The sequence below is a fragment of the Globicephala melas genome, chromosome 6 (assembly GCF_963455315.2).
Source record: "Globicephala melas chromosome 6, mGloMel1.2, whole genome shotgun sequence".
Lineage (NCBI taxonomy): Eukaryota > Metazoa > Chordata > Mammalia > Artiodactyla > Delphinidae > Globicephala > Globicephala melas.
The window spans coordinates 51417487-51434981 of NC_083319.1; the positions used below are offsets into that span (position 1 = coordinate 51417487).

General features: G+C 40.7%; 1 protein-coding gene across 3 annotated transcripts in view; it reads left to right on the forward strand.

The window, feature by feature from the left end:
• The window catches only part of DOCK8 (dedicator of cytokinesis 8), a 220844-nt gene that overhangs the window by 90038 nt on the left and 113311 nt on the right, over nucleotides 1-17495 (forward strand). For all 3 annotated transcript variants that reach the window (XM_060300871.1, XM_030877059.3, XM_030877061.2), the window contains 6 exons: nucleotides 1931-2016; nucleotides 5802-5868; nucleotides 7965-8114; nucleotides 11359-11439; nucleotides 14797-14956; nucleotides 17076-17206. In XM_060300871.1, coding sequence (XP_060156854.1) covers nucleotides 1931-2016; nucleotides 5802-5868; nucleotides 7965-8114; nucleotides 11359-11439; nucleotides 14797-14956; nucleotides 17076-17206 — 675 coding nt within the window. The remainder of the gene's footprint in view (nucleotides 1-1930; nucleotides 2017-5801; nucleotides 5869-7964; nucleotides 8115-11358; nucleotides 11440-14796; nucleotides 14957-17075; nucleotides 17207-17495) is intronic.

Consider the following 17495-nt stretch of genomic DNA (forward strand, 5'->3'; position numbering starts at 1 on the left):
CCACTATACTCCAAATCGTAGAGGAGTTTGCATTGGACTCTTTTGGTTGCAAGTAATGGGACCCAAGTAAAAACCAATTTTGGAAAAAAGGTAGGGACTTATTGGCTCACATAATGAAATCACAAGTAGGCAGATGTAGAGTTGGCCTCAGGATCCTTGGGTCAGCTGATGGAAGAGCATCATCTCTCATATATCCCTTTCTCTCTTATGATCTCTCTCTCTCTCTGCCTTTCTCCCTCTCTCTCTTTCTCTCTCTCTCGTTGTAAATATCTGTTTCCTCCCAGGAAGAGGAAAACAACGGGTATCCAGTACAACTTCACATTTCCTCTTCTGCTTTATTGGCAATTCATTCTCATTTCAGATAACCGTAAAGGTGCAAGAAATTCATATAGATTAGAGTTAGGAAACATATGAATATGTAGACTTTGTTTGGAACCTGAATTAACAAACTAACTGTAAAAAAAACTGAGACAGCTGGGGAAGTTTGGAACTGACTACGTATTTCGTGACAATAGGAAATTATTTTTAATTTTTAAAAAGTAATAATAGTATTATGGTACGTGTTTTTAAAGAGTCCTTATCTTTTAGAGATCTGTACTGAAATATTCACAGATGAAAATATATGATAGGTGGGGCCTTGCTTCTAAGCTTCCAACACTGAATGGGGTAGTAAGATAGTAAGAGGGAGTATAGATGAAACCAAGTTGCCCATGAGTCGAAATTGTTAAAGCTAGGTGATAGGTAAATGTGGTTTGTTACGTTCTTCTCTCTACCTTTGTATATGTTTACAATTTTCCAAGTGAAAAGCTTTTTAAAAAGGATCCCAAAGTTCTGAATCCAGACCAAAGGGAGTCTTGGAAACCGATGAATGTCTTTACGGTGAGGTTGTTTCCCAATAAGGGGCCCCTTCCCTTTCAGATGTGTCTGTTCTGATCACCCTGAAAATTCTGTTCTGATGCCTACACTGAGCTGAAGTCTCTCAACTTCAGCTCAGTGTAGGCATCAGAACAGAATTTTAAAATTCTTCTGGTTGTTGTGGGGTATTTGGGATATCATTTATAGCCCAGGAAAATACAATTAGACATGGCTCTATTCGTTGTACCCTTGTGAGCTGCAGACCACTCATCAGAGTTTGTATAGCTTACTACAAGAGCAAGAATTAAAGTTCTCAGGGAAACTGGCACTGTTGATCTTTGCATGCATGACTATACTTAAGATACTGTGATAGTTCACATTTGAATGTTAAAAGTTACAACAGGAACTTGATACTTCCCTTTAAGTCCCTTGGTCCCTATGTAGTAAAATAGACAGACGTATCTCTTAAATTTGTCATTACTAAGCTTCTCTATACTTAGAACTTTAGCAAGTTCTAGCTGGACACGTCTATTTAGAACCTACAAATTCAACCCCAAATCTCTGTCATCTGTTTAAGAAAACAGTAAACCGAGAAAGACACTGTATTATAGTTTTAATGGTTTATAGCCTCAGGTGAACTGTTCTGACTCAGATCTCAAATCTGAAACTCACATATTTACTAGTAAAGCCTTTGGCAGGAGAAATATTCTGTGTCCTTAGAACCGGCCAAAAAAAAAAGTCAACAATAGGTGTAAGATTTTGCATTGCCATCTGGTGGATGTTACTAAGCCATATCCATGTTCACATTTCCTTCCTTCCTCCCTCGGTCTCTTTGTCTTAAATGCTTGGCTTTCTGAAAGGAGAAAATGTTGGCTGTAAATGCTGACTTTGAAGCATAGGGGTTGGATAATAAACTGTCTTGTAAAAGTCAATGTGTTATTCTGCAATTAGAAATAAAGCAAATGCAAGCTGTCTTGCATGGTGGCTAGCAGCCTTCCCTTCCCCGAGTTAACTTCAACTGGAACTCTTCATGGGAATTCACTACTGATTTCTTTTACAATGTGATTAACAATAGGAGGATGCTGTGGAAATACGTCCGGTACCAGACTGTCCTAAGGAACATCTGGGCAACAGAATATTGGTCAAGTTGCTGACCCTGAAGTAAGTATGAGCAGACACTAATCACTACATTGAGATCTGTCTTGCCTTTCAAATACAGACTGTGTCTTTACCCTCAGAGCTTGAATCGGGGAGGACCCCCAACACACTTTTAACAATGCCCTGTGAGGTAGTAGAAAGAGCAGAGTTTGAAGTCAGCTAGTCCCAGATTCTAATCCTGCCAAGCCTTTGACAGTCATTCTTCTTTGACAGGGAAGGCAAAACACTAAGGTTAGGCACGTAGGTAATTAATTGAGTGAAGTGGCCTACATTAAGAAAAATAACAGTAAAAGCCACTGGCGTGCTGGAGTCCACTCTAACTCCTGAGAGCTGATTGCATACTTCTCTTCCCAACTCTTTATTCAGTGAAGTCACGTTGGTAGCTTGAAATTGGCCATGGTGAAAATATTTACAACACTGAACTCAGAAAATGCTACAAATTAGAGCCTTTTTTTTTTTTTTAGAGGCTTGTTTGTTAAACATTTACCAGCACACCACTGTTAAAACACAATGAAAAATGCAACTAAAATTCAGTCTCAGTGCCAGTGGACAATATAGAGTAGTGGGGACTGCAGCAAACTATCTCAACGGGGCACCCACTACTAACTAGGGCCAATTCTTGCCATCCAAGTAAACAAGCCCATTTTGGTCAATTGTCTGATTTTTTTTTTAAGAGAAGCTAGAAATCCAGATTTTTTCTGCATAATTTCCTGACTTCTTAACTATTTTCTCATTTCCTTCTTAAGTGCCACACATTTCAAAAAGAACATGTCTGAAATCTGGATTCATCTCATGGGCCGCATTTGCTTTAAAGCAATTGTTTCCATATTTTTTTATTGTATTTAGAAGTCACACATCCTCTGCATGTGTGTATTCATTTTGTACTTGTTTATTAAATGTTATATATATTATAAAACATACATAAATGAGGCATTTTGAAGGATGAACTCAATAAATAAAAATAAATGATAGTATTTTCTTCCTGCATGCCAGTGGGTTGTCTTGCCTACCCCCTGGAGTGCTTGCCTGCCTCCCTTTCCTCTTTGCAGACTGCTGCTTTAGAGAATTAGTTCTTCCCCTTCTTCCTAGGCTCTTTTGAAGATATTAAGTTGTGAATGCTCTACCAAGGCAAAAGTTCATAAGCATAACATTTTTTCATACCCTATTAGGAAGGTCATCCATCTCTTGACGTCAATTCATGGACCCCTTAGGCAGCACCTGGTTTGCAATTAGAGCCTTTGGATTCTGGATTCAAGACTATGTTTCAGCCCTGGGGACGTCTCTGGGATTTTGAGTTCTTGTAATTGAAGTAGTGAGACCAGATCTCAAAGTTCCCATGTGCCAGAAATTTCTGATTCTGTTGCGGAGCCTCCCGAATTCTCTGCTCAGAACACAAGCCAGCATGACTGCTTACACAGGTGTGGAGATCTCTTGATGTTGTAACACCCTCCTTAAGCCAGTTTTACCAGTAGGATGGGGGGAGGAGTTCGGACGTTTTGTCCTGTACTCGGAGATGAGCAGCCAATAAGTGAGCTCTGTATCAAGCAACGGGTACGGAAAGGCAAACTCTAGCCCTTGCGAGCTGACCCGGAAGGGGGAACCTCCTAGCCCTTCAGCAGGAGGACTGAGTGGAAGTGGCTGATCGGTCCCCCTCTGCATTCATTGTTCAGGAAATCCACCCTATTGTCTGAGGCACTCACCCACCCACCACAGGAAGCTCATCCGACACAGCAACTATGCCCTTTGGGATTGGAGGAATTCTTCCCTGTGATGCATGACACTAAGTCTCCTAGATGTTTTCCATAAATAAATGGTAGCTCTTCTCACAGGTGGGAACACATGGTCACTAAGATAGTCATGTAATTTTATTAAAAAAACAAATTGAGTCACTTGGATTTCTCTTGATGAAAATTGTGAAGTGTAGTTTCTAGTTATTTTTCCCCAAAACTGCCAAAGCAGAAATTAAGTAGAATCGCAGTGTTTGCTCAACGTATACTTGACCTACTCCACCAGTATCTTAAATAGTATTCATACCAACATATGCCTGCAATAGGGGAGATGAACCAAAGAGATCATCCTGTCTTTCACTACTTTAAATAAACTGGATAAAAGAAAGCAAGTTCTTATAGGTAAACCTAGAATGTTTAAATATGAACAGTAAAAATTTAATGATAATGTTAAATTTTATTTGTGGTAAAATATGCATAATGTAAAATTTGCCATCACAACCATTTTGAGTGGTGTTTCAGTGGCATTAAGTACATTCACACTGGTGTACACCTGTCACCACCATCCATCTCCAGAACTCTTTTCACCTTCCCAAATTGGAATTTTGTACCCACTAAACAATAATTCCCATTTCTCTCTCCCACCATTCCCTCATAAAAGTGGAATTATATAATGCGTGTCCTCTTGTGACTGGTTTATTTCACTTACACAGTGTCTTCAACATTTTTCCATATGGTAGGATGTGTCAGAATTTCCTTTCTTTTCAAGACTGAATAATATGCCATTGTATGCCTATACCACATTCTATTGATCCATTCATCCCTTGGTGGACACCTGAGTTTGCTTCCACCTTCTGGCTACTGTGGATAATGGTGTTCCTTGACATTGTTTATAAAGCATATTCACACACATTATCTTTCACAATGCTTACAACAGTCCTAGGAAATGGGAAGAGCAGATGTCCTTTCATCATGTTACAGATAAATAAATGCAACTGGGAAAAGTAAGTAACCTGATTAAGATCCCAGAGTTAGCAGGCAGTGGGAGAGGGAACAGAGCCCAGGTCTGTCTGACTCAGTGCCCTCCTTTGCCATCATGCCTTACTGCCTCATTTCCAAAAGTGCCATTTGACCGACTCACTCTTGTCTGTGGTTACCTCTGCCCAAATATTCTTCTTCAAAAGTCCTCTTTTTACACAAAGCTATCCAGTGATAAGGCCATCCTCTCACATATGCCTTGAAACAAAATTTGACCTAATTTACCTGACTTCTGCCATAACGGTGATCCAGGGCCTGACTACTAGGGCTCTTAGCGGCAGTATCATGGATTGTTAACCTGGGAAGTTTGGAAGGTGAACATCTCTGCTCCATGTGCATCCTATAACGTGTGGCAGGATTATGCTTTGGGGATGCCCTCTCTTCAAACCCACCATTTCTGGGGGAATTGGCAATTAGGGCCGTATTTCCAGCTCTCATTGGATCCACACACCTCGGTGTTTATCAGCAGTGCTCAATCCCCTCCCTCCACCTGAGGTCAGCAGCTGCCCTGGCAGTGGAGTTAGGAAGGGCCAGATATTCACACACATCATAACCTAACCTAAAGAAAAGCAACTGAACTTTTTTTTTTGTACTAGCTGAAAAGCCCCAGCCCTTAAAATTGAATAATAGAGCTTTCTAGTCTAGCAGTGATCTGTAAACTATAAACAAGACCTTTAGCTAAGACAGAGACTCAATCCTCTGAGAACACAGCAGCTACAGTGGTAAGAAGCGCCGTACTGGATCAGACCAAGGATCTGTTCCACCCGCTCTCTGTTGCAGGGTCACCAGCAAGCACTTTTGGGGAGAACGTACCATCCACCATGATCTCAAATGATTAGGAATTTTCCATGAACCTCCCATATTTCTCCATTAACATTCCAGTGTGATTCTCACATGCATAGAGCTACCCAAATACTTCTGAAAACAACTTACATTTTTAACCAGATTATGTATCCAGGCACTTTCAGAAAATTCAGAATTATCTAAGTTAAAACTATATGTTTTTCTCTCTTTCTCTGACAGGTTTGAGATTGAAATTGAGCCTCTGTTTGCCAGCATTGCCCTCTACGATGTTAAAGAAAGGAAAAAGGTAAGACAGCAAAAAATAGCCCAACCCTGAGGGCATTGCATGTTGTTCGTTGTCTTGGGGTTCATGTTTTTAAATCTCACTTCTATGTAGGAAAACCACATCAGATTTGAAAGCAAATGACCTTTGATATGTCCAGTTCTGTTGCCTTTGCAGTTTTTAAAGAAGTGACCTGGGAATTTATGTTCTTTGAAGAACCTTTACGAGAAAGTGGGCTGGAGGTGGTAGCCTGGCTGAGATAGAGAAGTGAAATAGTGACATATGGGGTTACACATAAAACAAAGCAATGTAAACATGGCTATAACAAGCCCAGTGCATGTAATGTTTCCTCAGTTGGGGAGTTTTTTGCATTGTGAGACAGGCTTATCATGAATGGAAGGCATCTTGTGCAATGAAAGTCTAAATTTGCCATCAGGTAGAGACCTCACCAAGTATATTGTGCTTTTAATTGAAAAGATTTCTCCATGAATGTCTTCATGTTTTGTCGTTTTGTAACTCCTAGAGGAGGGCACAAATAGCAAAACCAGAGGAGACGTTTCTGCCCCTCTACCCATAACCATTCAGTAGCTAAGGAAGTGTGTATATTTTGAATAAATATTAATGGTCACTAAGATTTGTATTGATCAGGGCAGGTAAACGGCTAAAACAAGAAGACCTCCCCCACACACATTCAGTGGTTTAAAGCTGAATGGTTTAATGGTTTAAGTGGTTTAAATGGTTTACAGTGGTTTAAAGCTCAGATTTGCACAGGCAGAATCACCCGGAGGGCTTGTTAAAAGAGATGGTGGGCCCACCCCCAGAGTTTCTGATTCAGTAAATCTGGATGGGGCCTAAGAATTTGCATTTCGAACAGGTCCCCAGGTGATGCTGAAGCTGCTGGTCAGGGGGCCACATATGGAGAACCCTTGGCTAGAAGAAGGAGAATTTTCTGCCTTTGTCTCTTAACAATCCAGAGTAGGGAGGTGCGGGGTCAACAGTGGTCTCCTCCACTCAGGCATTCGGGAACCCAAGTGGCAGTGTCTCCTCCATACATCTTCAGTATATGCCCTCCCCAGTCACTCTTGTCACTGCCGCTACGGCCCCCGGAAAAAGGGGGAAAGATGGTGGGGGTGTGGGGTGGTGTTGGAGCCTGGAAGTTAGACACATCATCACTTGTGCTCACAATTCGCTGGAAAGAATCTAGTCACGCGCTCACTCCTAACTCTGCAGGGGAGGCTGGCAAATGTAGTCTCTGCCCGGGAGCCGCTTCCTGGCTGTAAATCTATTAGTGGTGAAGGGGAAACCCAACTCTACAGCGGTTCTTAAGTAACGCCGCACCGCTGAGCTCAGGAGCCTTCATCGTGACATGCTGTTGCTCGAAATCTGTAATGGATACTCACTACCTGCAACATCGAAAGCAAACTCTTCAGCTTCCATGCCCGGCTTTCTTCAGGATGGCTCTCATCTGCTTTCTTTCCCTCGAGAGCCTAGGCAGAGTCAAGCCAGGCTCCTTGATGTGAACTAAAGTCACTCCCCGTGTTACAGCCTCTGAGATATCTGTGCTGCACTCTCTCCCTGGTACACAGTCCCCCTCCAGCTCTGCTTGGCGGAACCTTCTTCCAAGGCCTGTCCATCTCACATGCCTCCCCCATGGAAAGCATTCCCCATCCCCCCCAACTGGATGTGACCTCTCACCCTCGGGAACTTCCACAGCGCTTTTTTGTAGGAGTGTGGTCACTTATATTTTGCTCTTACTGTAGTTAGTATGCATTTGCCTTTTCCCTCATTCTCGATGGTAAACTAATTGAGAGCCAAAGTAATGCCTTGCTTTTCTTCAATGCAGTACCTAGCACATCACTGAAATTCAGGAGATACTGGTGGGTTGATACAAATTTTAATGTTTCAAAGAACATCTCTCAAATGACTCAGAAATATCTAGAGACTGTGACAAAATACGTATCAGATTTTCCAGCAGCTGCTAGTCATAAACCATGTCTATGGTTATACTTATTTGTTTGGTGAAACCTGGTGGGTTTGTCTTTTCCACTTTTTTTTTTAACATGTTTAGACCATGAGAACAATACGTATAACTCATTTTTCATTTTGCCACTCATTTACAGATCTCAGAAAATTTTCACTGTGACCTGAACTCTGACCAATTCAAAGGATTTCTGCGTGCTCACACGCCCTCTGTTGCCACGTCCAGTCAGGCAAGATCTGCGGTATTCTCAGTCACCTATCCATCCTCGGACATCTACCTAGTAGTCAAGGTAGTTCAACACAATCTGATTGGCACAGTCTGATGTTCTCATTGTTGCATTACTTCCAGTGCATGTTTAGAGTGAAAGAGGTATCAGAAAATATTACATGTCCTCTGTGAGATTCGCTTTGTTTCCCTCTCAACTTTACTCCTTTTCCTTTACGAGCAAATTGTGTTGGGTACTAGAATGACTATGTGTTTTGGAGTCAAACGGTCCTAGGTTTGAGTCCTGGCTTTGCAACTTAGTAGCTATATGACTTTGGGCAATTACCTGACCTTTCTGAGACTTAGTTTCTTCATCTGTAAAGTGGAGATCATAACACCTCCCTCAGTGAGTAGTTGTGATTACAGAATAAAGTCTGGCATGTATAGACACCCTTCCTTCTAACAAGGAAAACACCCTCAGCTATCCAGCTCTGGGATGCTGCTGTGGAGAAAAATCTCAGGTAGAGTCTCCTAATCATGTTCACATTTTTCTAAAGACCCAGAGTTAAATGTCCAAAAATCCAGGCTCTGACAGTTTGAGGTGTGGGTTATAGTGTCCAAGCTTCACTCTCCCTTATTCATCACCATCTCACAGACTGAGTGTGTCTAGCGAGAGTCAAAATCTGTGGGCAGTTCTGAGTGGAAAGACCTTTCATTCTAGATTGTACTCTTTGCTGATGTAAGAAAACCAGAGACTTTCTCTACACACCAAAATGGCTGGTTAGAAGTTAACAGCAAACATTGAGTATTTTATCTACTTTAAGCCAAATAATTCGTCTCATTGACTCTTTACCCTCAAATTAAAAAAAAGTCCTGTTGTTTTAATTTCATGTACACCCAGCATTCTAGGATTGGGACATTTTCTAGTTAGCACAGTGTTTTATGTCCATAATCTCATTGATTCCCCCATGATCCCATGAGAGTAGCATACAGGTTCCAAAAACTTCAGGTGATGTGGAGGTCACTTAACAAGAGGCAGATGTCCTTCCATTCTAGCTCCCTTTACACCGTTTTACAAAAATTCTGAAAGGTCATTATAGCTTGAAGGGAACTTGTTGAAGTTTCTGGAAAACAGAGTTAAAATTCTATTGCTAAAAAGACACATCTCTTGTTGTCAAACTTAATGTGTGTCCTTTTCATTGCAATATTACTTAGACATACAGGAAAATTAGCTTAAAGTCCACTCTAGCAAACTGTAGCAGCCTGCAGTTACTTTTAAAATTCACTCCAGCCTGGGAAATCAAAGAAGTCAATACCAGTTCCATAGATCCAAATTTTATTTCCAATTCCAGTTCTCAGTGGATGACTTTATTTTGGGTAACCCATGGTAGTCTGCTAAATATCAGTGGTTACCTATGGGTGACTATTACTAAGTATATTCCAAAATTTTCAGATGTATAAATGCATTCATTTGGCAGTGATAAACATTCTCTAAATTGTCTGGATAGAGTTAAGAAATTTAAATCTACTCAGTAAGACAGTCCCTGGTTTGCCTCTGATTTGTTTTTCTTTATTGTAATACCACAGTTGTTGCTTCTTTCCCTCTAAATAGGGCTGAGGGTAGCCTCTTTACCTTAAAGAAATTCCCAGGCAATTCTGATATGCCCCTTTCCCCTGCCTGCCATGGTTACGAGGACTGAGGCGTTTCTTTTACGTATCAGTGCTGAAGGACCGCATAGTAGGCTCTCATAGCAGCCGGCAGCTCCTTCTCGCAAAGTACCTGAAGTTAGCCTTGTCCAACTCGGTGAAGGGAATCGTATCTGCTCATCTGGTCGAATCTGGATCCTCCTTCCAAATTCTGGAGATCCCTCTCCTGTGGGTTCCATGCTCTAGATGCAAAGTCATGGCATTCCCATTCTTCGCTTCAGGATTCTAATCAGAAGGTTCTTTATCTCGGTTCAAAGTTCATTTTAAAGACCACACTTCTGTCCACTGACCTCATGGAAAAATTAGCTTCTTTCCAATTTGCTGTATAAACTCCCGACCATCAATTTCAGGAGGATAGGGACCAGGCCTGTCATGTTCACCACCTTGTCTCCCCAACAGCTACCCTACAGAAAGGACTCAACAAATGTTTTCTAAACAAATGAATAGGTGAATGATCGCTGACTAACAGGAAAATGGGTTAGTTTCTACCTCGAGTGTTACGTGTCCATGGCCTCAACCTGGTGCATCTCTCAGGAGGATCAGCCTCATCTTCAGGCTATGGCAGTGGGAAGGGGTTTTTAAGTTCCTCTGTGAGACGAGAGACTTAATGCTTGCAGTCTCCTTGAGACAGATGTTCGTTGAGCAGCCCCATGCCATTTCCTTTGAAACTCCATGAATCACCCTCCATCACTTGGGTATTTCTGGTTAAATACTTGGTGCCTAATTGATAGTGCCTGTTAAGAATGTGTGCCTTTTAGGATATGTTGACCCAAACTTCTTCTTCAAGGATTATCTCAACTACTAACACAGACTAATGGGACTAAATCCATTTGTTTTTCTCTTCCACACATAAGTTAAATTAAATTTTCTTTGAGCAGAGGGTTAGACAATTTTAAATTTCTGCTTTTTTTTCTCTTAAACTTGGTGCCTAGATTTATGGCCAGCCAGGTCCTTCACTTGCAGCAAGATGGAAGATGATGCTTGACAGTAGTAATTCATATTACCAGCCAGTTAGCAAAGTGAAAAGCTGTACCATCCTACTGCTTTCAAGTTCCTTTCCAAGTCTGTTAAGTCCAGAGAAGCAGCCGTAATAGGAAATACAAGGGAGACAATTACAGATAATTTATTCTGTTCATTTATTCATTTTGTGGAAGGTTTTAGTCCCCAACCTGACTTTCACAGAGGTCATATCTCTTTTTTTACGTTGTAAGCAATAATAAACAAAATGAGCTATTAACATCCTACATATGTCTCGTGGGTTTTGTATTAAAAAATAACTTTTATTGTATTTTTTATTGTAGGCATAATACATGTTTATTGTTTAAAAACAGAAAATACACGTAAGCAATAGGAAGAAAATAAAGACAGTACATAATCCCACCATACAAAGATAACTACTATTAACATTTGCTGTGTATCTATCGTCCTTTTAATATGCCTTTATGATTTTTTTTACAAAACTGTGTAATACTCTTCGTACTAATTTTTTAAATCAAAAAACATATATTATGGACATCTGATGTCATCAAATATTGTCATAAGACACTATTTTGATGGTTGCATAGATTCCATTATACAAATGTAATTCACATGCTTTGTTTTAATATTATTTTTGTTGGTAGATTGAAAAAGTCCTTCAGCAGGGAGAGATTGGAGACTGTGCAGAACCCTACATGGTTATCAAAGAAAGTGATGGTGGAAAGGTACGCTATTTTGAGTATTGCTAAATGGTAACGTTTTAGAATAAGCAGGTATTTTTCAGAAGTCTCCCATAAAATAGTTAATGGAGTTTAGTCCATAATGTGTCCCCATATGAAGCACTAATAAATTATATTCAAACAAAATAAGGAAGGGAAACTTCATCGATGACAACTTTTTAAAGAAATAAACTATTAAACTCAGCAAACGATGATGTACACACCAATGTCTAATTACAAAACTTGACTAGGGCAAAAACGCGTCCTGTTGTCTTGGTTCTGAGGCCTGGGCTCGGTTGGGAGGGCCACAGACACCCCATGAAACTGAACAGTGCCACAGCTCCCCTAGCTTCCTCCACAGCATGGGCCACCACCCTTTCTGATTTGGGTATTTGGACATTAGCTGAGACTGCTGTACATCATAAATATATTAGTACAACATAGGTACTGAGCCATGAAAAGGACATCTCTTCTCAGCACCCATTTGCAAAAGTTTCCAACATAATTTTTAAAACATGGCCTTTTTGGAATAAGACTTGCCTAACAGCATCCTACTGCAGACTCATAAATTTCAAGTAAGATTTATTGAACTCAAGATAACTTGCTTTTTTTAATCTACCTTTTATCCTGAACTTAGAATGATTACTTTGGAAGTGTCGTCAACCTAATAAGGAGATTGTTAGGAACCCTTATAGATCTTTCTGGAATCTTCCAAGACAACTGTGGAAAAACAGGCTCACTTAAGAGCTTGATAGATGATGTACAAAACTTTTCTCCCAAGATTCTCTCATGCGAATCCAGTGTAGCTAGCACCTAAAAGAGGTACTTGTTGATTAGGTAGTATAACAAGCCCCAATACTTTTGGGTTTTTTGTTTGCTTGTTTGTTTGTTTGTTTAGCTGAAGGTATATTTAATAATTGAATGTAGGCTTTCTTTAATTCTTTAAATTCCTCCTTTTCTATTCTGTACTTCCTTATCAGTTGGACTTCTGGCCTGAGATGTGTTGTTTTTCTGCCTATTCCCTCTTTTTAATCAGTAGAGTAGGGATTTTGGAGATGGCTGTCATATCCATGGCAGAGACAGTTGACTTGGTGCTGGTGCCATATTGGTTGTGGGTTTTTTTAATATCTTTATTGGAGTATAATTGCTTTAAAATGTTGTATTAGTTTCTGCTGTACAACAAAATGAATCAGCTATATGTATACATATATCCCCATATCTCCTCCCACCCTCCCTATCCCACCCCTCTAGGTCATCACAAAGCATTGAGCTGATTTCCCTGTGCTACGCAGCAGCTTCCCACTAGCCATCCATTTTACATGTGGTAGTGTATATATGTCAGTGCTACTGTCTCACTTTGTCCCAGCTTCCCCTATCCCCCTATGTCCTCAAGTCCATTCTCTACGTCTGTGTCTTTATTCCTGCCCTACCACTGGGTTCACCAGTACCGTTTTCTTAGATTCCATATTTGTGCGTGAGCATACAGTATTTGTTTTTCTCTTTCTGACTTACTTCACTCTGTATGACACATTCTAGGTCCATCCGCCTCATTACAAGTAAGTCAATTTCGTTCCTTTTTACAGCTAAGTAATATTCCATTGAATATATGTGCCACATCTTCTTTATCCATTCATCTGTTGATGGACATTTAGGTTGGTTCCATGTCCTGGCTATTGTAAAGAGCGCTGCAGTGAACATTGTGGTACATGTATCTTTTTGAATTATGGTTCTCTCAGGGTATATGCCCAGTAGTTGGGTCATATGGTAGTTCTATTTTTAGTTTTTTAAGTAACCTCCATACTGTTCTCCATAGTGGTTGTATCAATTTTCATTCCCACCAACAGTGCAGGAGGTTTCCCTTTTCTCCACACCCTCTCCAGCATTTATTGTTTGTAGATTTGGTGATGAGGGCCCTTCTGACTGGTGTGAGGTGATATTTCATTGTGGTTTTGATTTGCGTTTCTCTAATGAATAGTGATGTTGAGCATCTTTTCATGTGTTTGTTGGAAATCTGTATGTCTTCTTTGGAGAAATGTCTGTTTAGGTCTTCTGCCCATTTTTTGACTGAATCGTTTTTTTGATATTGAGCTGCATAAGCTGCTTTGTATATTTTGGAGATTAATCCTTTGTCAATTGCTTCGTTTGCAAATATTTTCTCCCATTCTGAGGGTTGCTTTTTCGTCTTGTTTATGGTTTCCTTTGCTCTGCAAAAGCTTTTAAGTTTCATTAGGTCCCATTTGTTTATTTTTGATTTTATTTCCTTTACTCTAGGAGGTGGGTCAAAAAGGATCTTGCTGTGATTTATGTCATAGAGTGTTCTGCCTATGCTTTCCTCTAAGAGTTTTATAGTGTCTGGCCTTACATTTAGGTCTTTAATCCACTTGGAGTTTATTTTTGTGTATGGTGTTAGGAAGTGTTCTAATTTCATTCTTTTACGTGTAGCTGTGCAGTTTTCCCAGCACCACTTATTGAAGAGGCTGTCTTTTCTCCACTGTATATTCTTGCCTCCTTGTCAAAGATAAGGTGACTTTATGTGTGTGGGTTTATCTCTAGGCTTTCTATCCTGTTCCATTGATCTATATTTCTGTTTTTGTGCCAGTACAACAGGGTCTGTAGCTTTGTAGTATAGTCTGAAGTCAGGGAGACTGATTCCTCCAACTCTGTCTTTCTTTCTCAAGATTGCTTTGGCTATTCGGGGTCTTTTGTGTTTCCATACAAATTGTAAACTTTTTTGTTCTAGTTCTGTGAAATATGCCATTGGTAATTTGATAGGGATTGCATTGAATCTGTAGATTGCTTTGGGCAGTGTAGTCATTTTCACAATGTTGATTCTTCCAATCCAAGAACATGGTATATCTCTCCATCTGTTTGTATCTGATTTCTTTCATCAGTGTCTTATAGTTTTCTGCACAGGTCTTTTGCCTACTTAGGTAGGTTTATTCTATTTGTTGCAGTGGTAAATGGGAGTGGTTCCTTAATTTCTCTTTCTGATTTTTTGTTGTTAGTGTATAGGAATGCAAGAGATTTCTGTGCATTAATTTTGTATCCTGCTACTTTACCAGATTCATTGATTAGGTCTAGTAGTTTTCTGGTGGCATCTTCAGGATTTTCTAAGTATAGAATCATGTCGTCTGCAAACAGTGACAGTTTTACTTCTTCTTTTCTGCTTTGGATTCCTTTTATTTCTTTTTCTTCTCTGATTGCCATGGCTAAAACTTCCAAAACTATCTTGAATAATAGTGGTGAGAATGGCCACCCTTGTCTTGTTCCTGATCTTAGAGGATATGCTTTCAGTTTTTCACCATTGAGAATGATGTTGTGCCATATTGTTTGTTTCTGCTGTCTCTTTCCATTTTCCTCTAGAGTAAAGAAAAGATTGAAAAACTAAAACTTCAAGCTGAATCCTTCTGCCAACGTTTGGGGAAATACCGGATGCCCTTTGCCTGGGCTCCCATAAGCTTAGCAAGTTTCTTCAATGTCTCTACCCTCGACAGGGAGGTAACTGATGTGGAGTCCACGGTTGGTAAGCTTTTCAACTGTGGTGTGAAGGGAAGGGCTCCCCAATGTACCAACTCTGAGGTTAGCTACTGATTGGTGGGGGGTTGGGGGTGCAGTAAGGTGGGGGGGGGTGGGCAGGAAGAAGTAGGTGAATAGAATGAAACATGATTAAGACTGGAATACAAATGCTTGATTGGACAATGATCCCCAAGACAATTACAATGAACTTTGTGGAGTTTAAATATAGTAAGATTTTTGGTTGGAATTTTCTGTACAGTTTGACACTTTAAAGAGTTAATTTTCAGTGGCCATCTCTTCTTAAAAGTAAAATTCTTGAAAATAACAAGAAAATATGATAATATAATAATAGAGTTTGTAGTGTGTTCAACAAAGGCACCATGGTTGGCTCCTAAATATAAGAAAAGCAAGGGCTTCAAAATGAAAAACTCTGGTTTCTAGCAAAATTTCCAGTTCCTTAAAGGTTATTTTGCCAAGGGCAAGTGAAAAGTGTGGATGCCAAAAGAATATTTAGTTACTGTTCTGATTTATTTAGCATATTTCTCTTTTCCATTACCTAACCCTTGATCTGAGTTATTAATTCCCTCAACAGTTTGGGTATGGAACTATCCAAGAGGGTTACAGAGTTTGCAAGAATATCACCCCTCACCTGTGGCAGAGTTTCTGTTTTTTAAAATGTCTTTGTATCCAGCAAATATTTATGTCTCCAGTCACATTTCTTGGGAAGTTTTTCATGCATTCCTTAGCTCTGCCACTTCTGAAATGTTGCCTTTACCAGAGGAGTGGAGGAAAAGGTATTTTGTTATTGCTGCTGCTATCCTGGAGTTATTGATGCATAATTACCAGTCAGAACTCCCGGGTTATTGCTGATTTATCAAAAACAAATCTCAGGGCTTCCCTGGTGGCGCAGTGGTTGAGAGTCCGCCTGCCGACGCAGGGGACACGGGTTCGTGCTCCGATCCGGGAAGATCCCACGTGCCGCGGAGCGGCTGGGCCCGTGAGCCATGGCTGCTGAGCCTGCGCGTCCGGAGCCTGTGTTCCGCAACGGGAGAGGCTGCAACAGTGAGAGGCCCGCGTACCGCAAAAAAAGAAAAAAATCTCATTTTAGTGCATCCCAACATTCACACCACAATATGTGTGTGTGGGTTTTTTTAAATGCTAATTTCTATGTAGACCCAGGTAGCCTTATTTGAAAGAGTTCTGCATAGAGCTTAAAGGACACATAAACTAGGTAGTTAAGGCATAGAGCTTGCTGGGTCCTCAGTCATCTCTGGGTCAAGGAGAAATTAACCTGACTACAGAGGCTGATTTTTAAGAAGCAACCAAAAGATGTCGTGTATTATACTGAGGCAGCATGGCAAGTTTAGGTGGTTCAGTGGTAGCAGGAAGTTCCAGTTCAGCATTATGACAAGAATTAAGGGTAAGAGAATGTTCAAAGACAGGGTTGAAATATCACAGTTCTGTGCAATTTGACCATTCACTACAGAACCCCTGAGTTTTGCAGTATAAAAGTAACAAAATCCTCACCTAAATCTCAAACGGGGTAGGAAATAACTAAGCAGAGTATCAGGGTTCAGGTTTGGGTGTGACTCAGTTCTAATTACCATTAGGCAGGTTGGCCAAGGCAGAAACTCAGTTCTGCTGCCTGGTCCACACAGCAAGAGCAGAAGAAAGCTCAGATCCAGGATGGACTCAGGCTGACCTGTACGTAGCGTGTTCGGGCCAGAATCCCAAATGCCTGCAGGGGCATTTGAGTACATGCCTCTCCCAATGGAATGTAAATATAAAAATAAAACAAAACTAAACGCTGTTGACTAAATAAAGCTTATTATTTAGCCAGACCCTGCTCTGGCTGCAGTTCTGGACTCCTCCTGCTCCTTGATCGCCACGTGGGAGGGCACTGTGGTTGCTCCTGGGCTCTCACTATGATCAGAGGAGGATTAGGGGCTCCAACGGGGGGTCTAAGAACAGGGATGGGGAGGCAAATTGTCATGCAAAACAAGAATGGCCGTGTTCAGTGTTCTCCTTCAGTGCGCTTCAACATATCCTACGTACGGTAAAGTTAATAACTGCTATATATTCAAACAGAAAGGCAAACTTTAGAATGACAATTGTTTTCCTTAAAGGGAAAGGCTCTGTGAGTGAGCGGAAAACTTTGTCCCAATCTCGAAGACTTTCTGAAAGAGCCTTCTCCTTGGAGGAAAATGGGGTTGGATCCAACTTCAAGACCTTGACCATTAACAGCTTTTTCAAGCAGGTATCTCTTCCTGTTACAGTGTGTCTGGCTTTGTCCCCTCACAATGGCATGAGTGCTGGAGCCCAGAGGGGGAGTATATGTAGTGACTAAGAGAACAAGTTAGTCGACCTCACCGAGCCTCGGTTTCATCATCTACAAAACAGGGATCATGACACTTGCTTGATGTGGCTTTTGGGAGGGTTCGATGACACGAGACGTGTAAAGCTCTTCTCAGAGTGCCTGGGATATGACAAGTGCTAAGTGAACGTTAGCCCTTTTAATTGAGAGAAGGACTGGTTCCCATTAACAC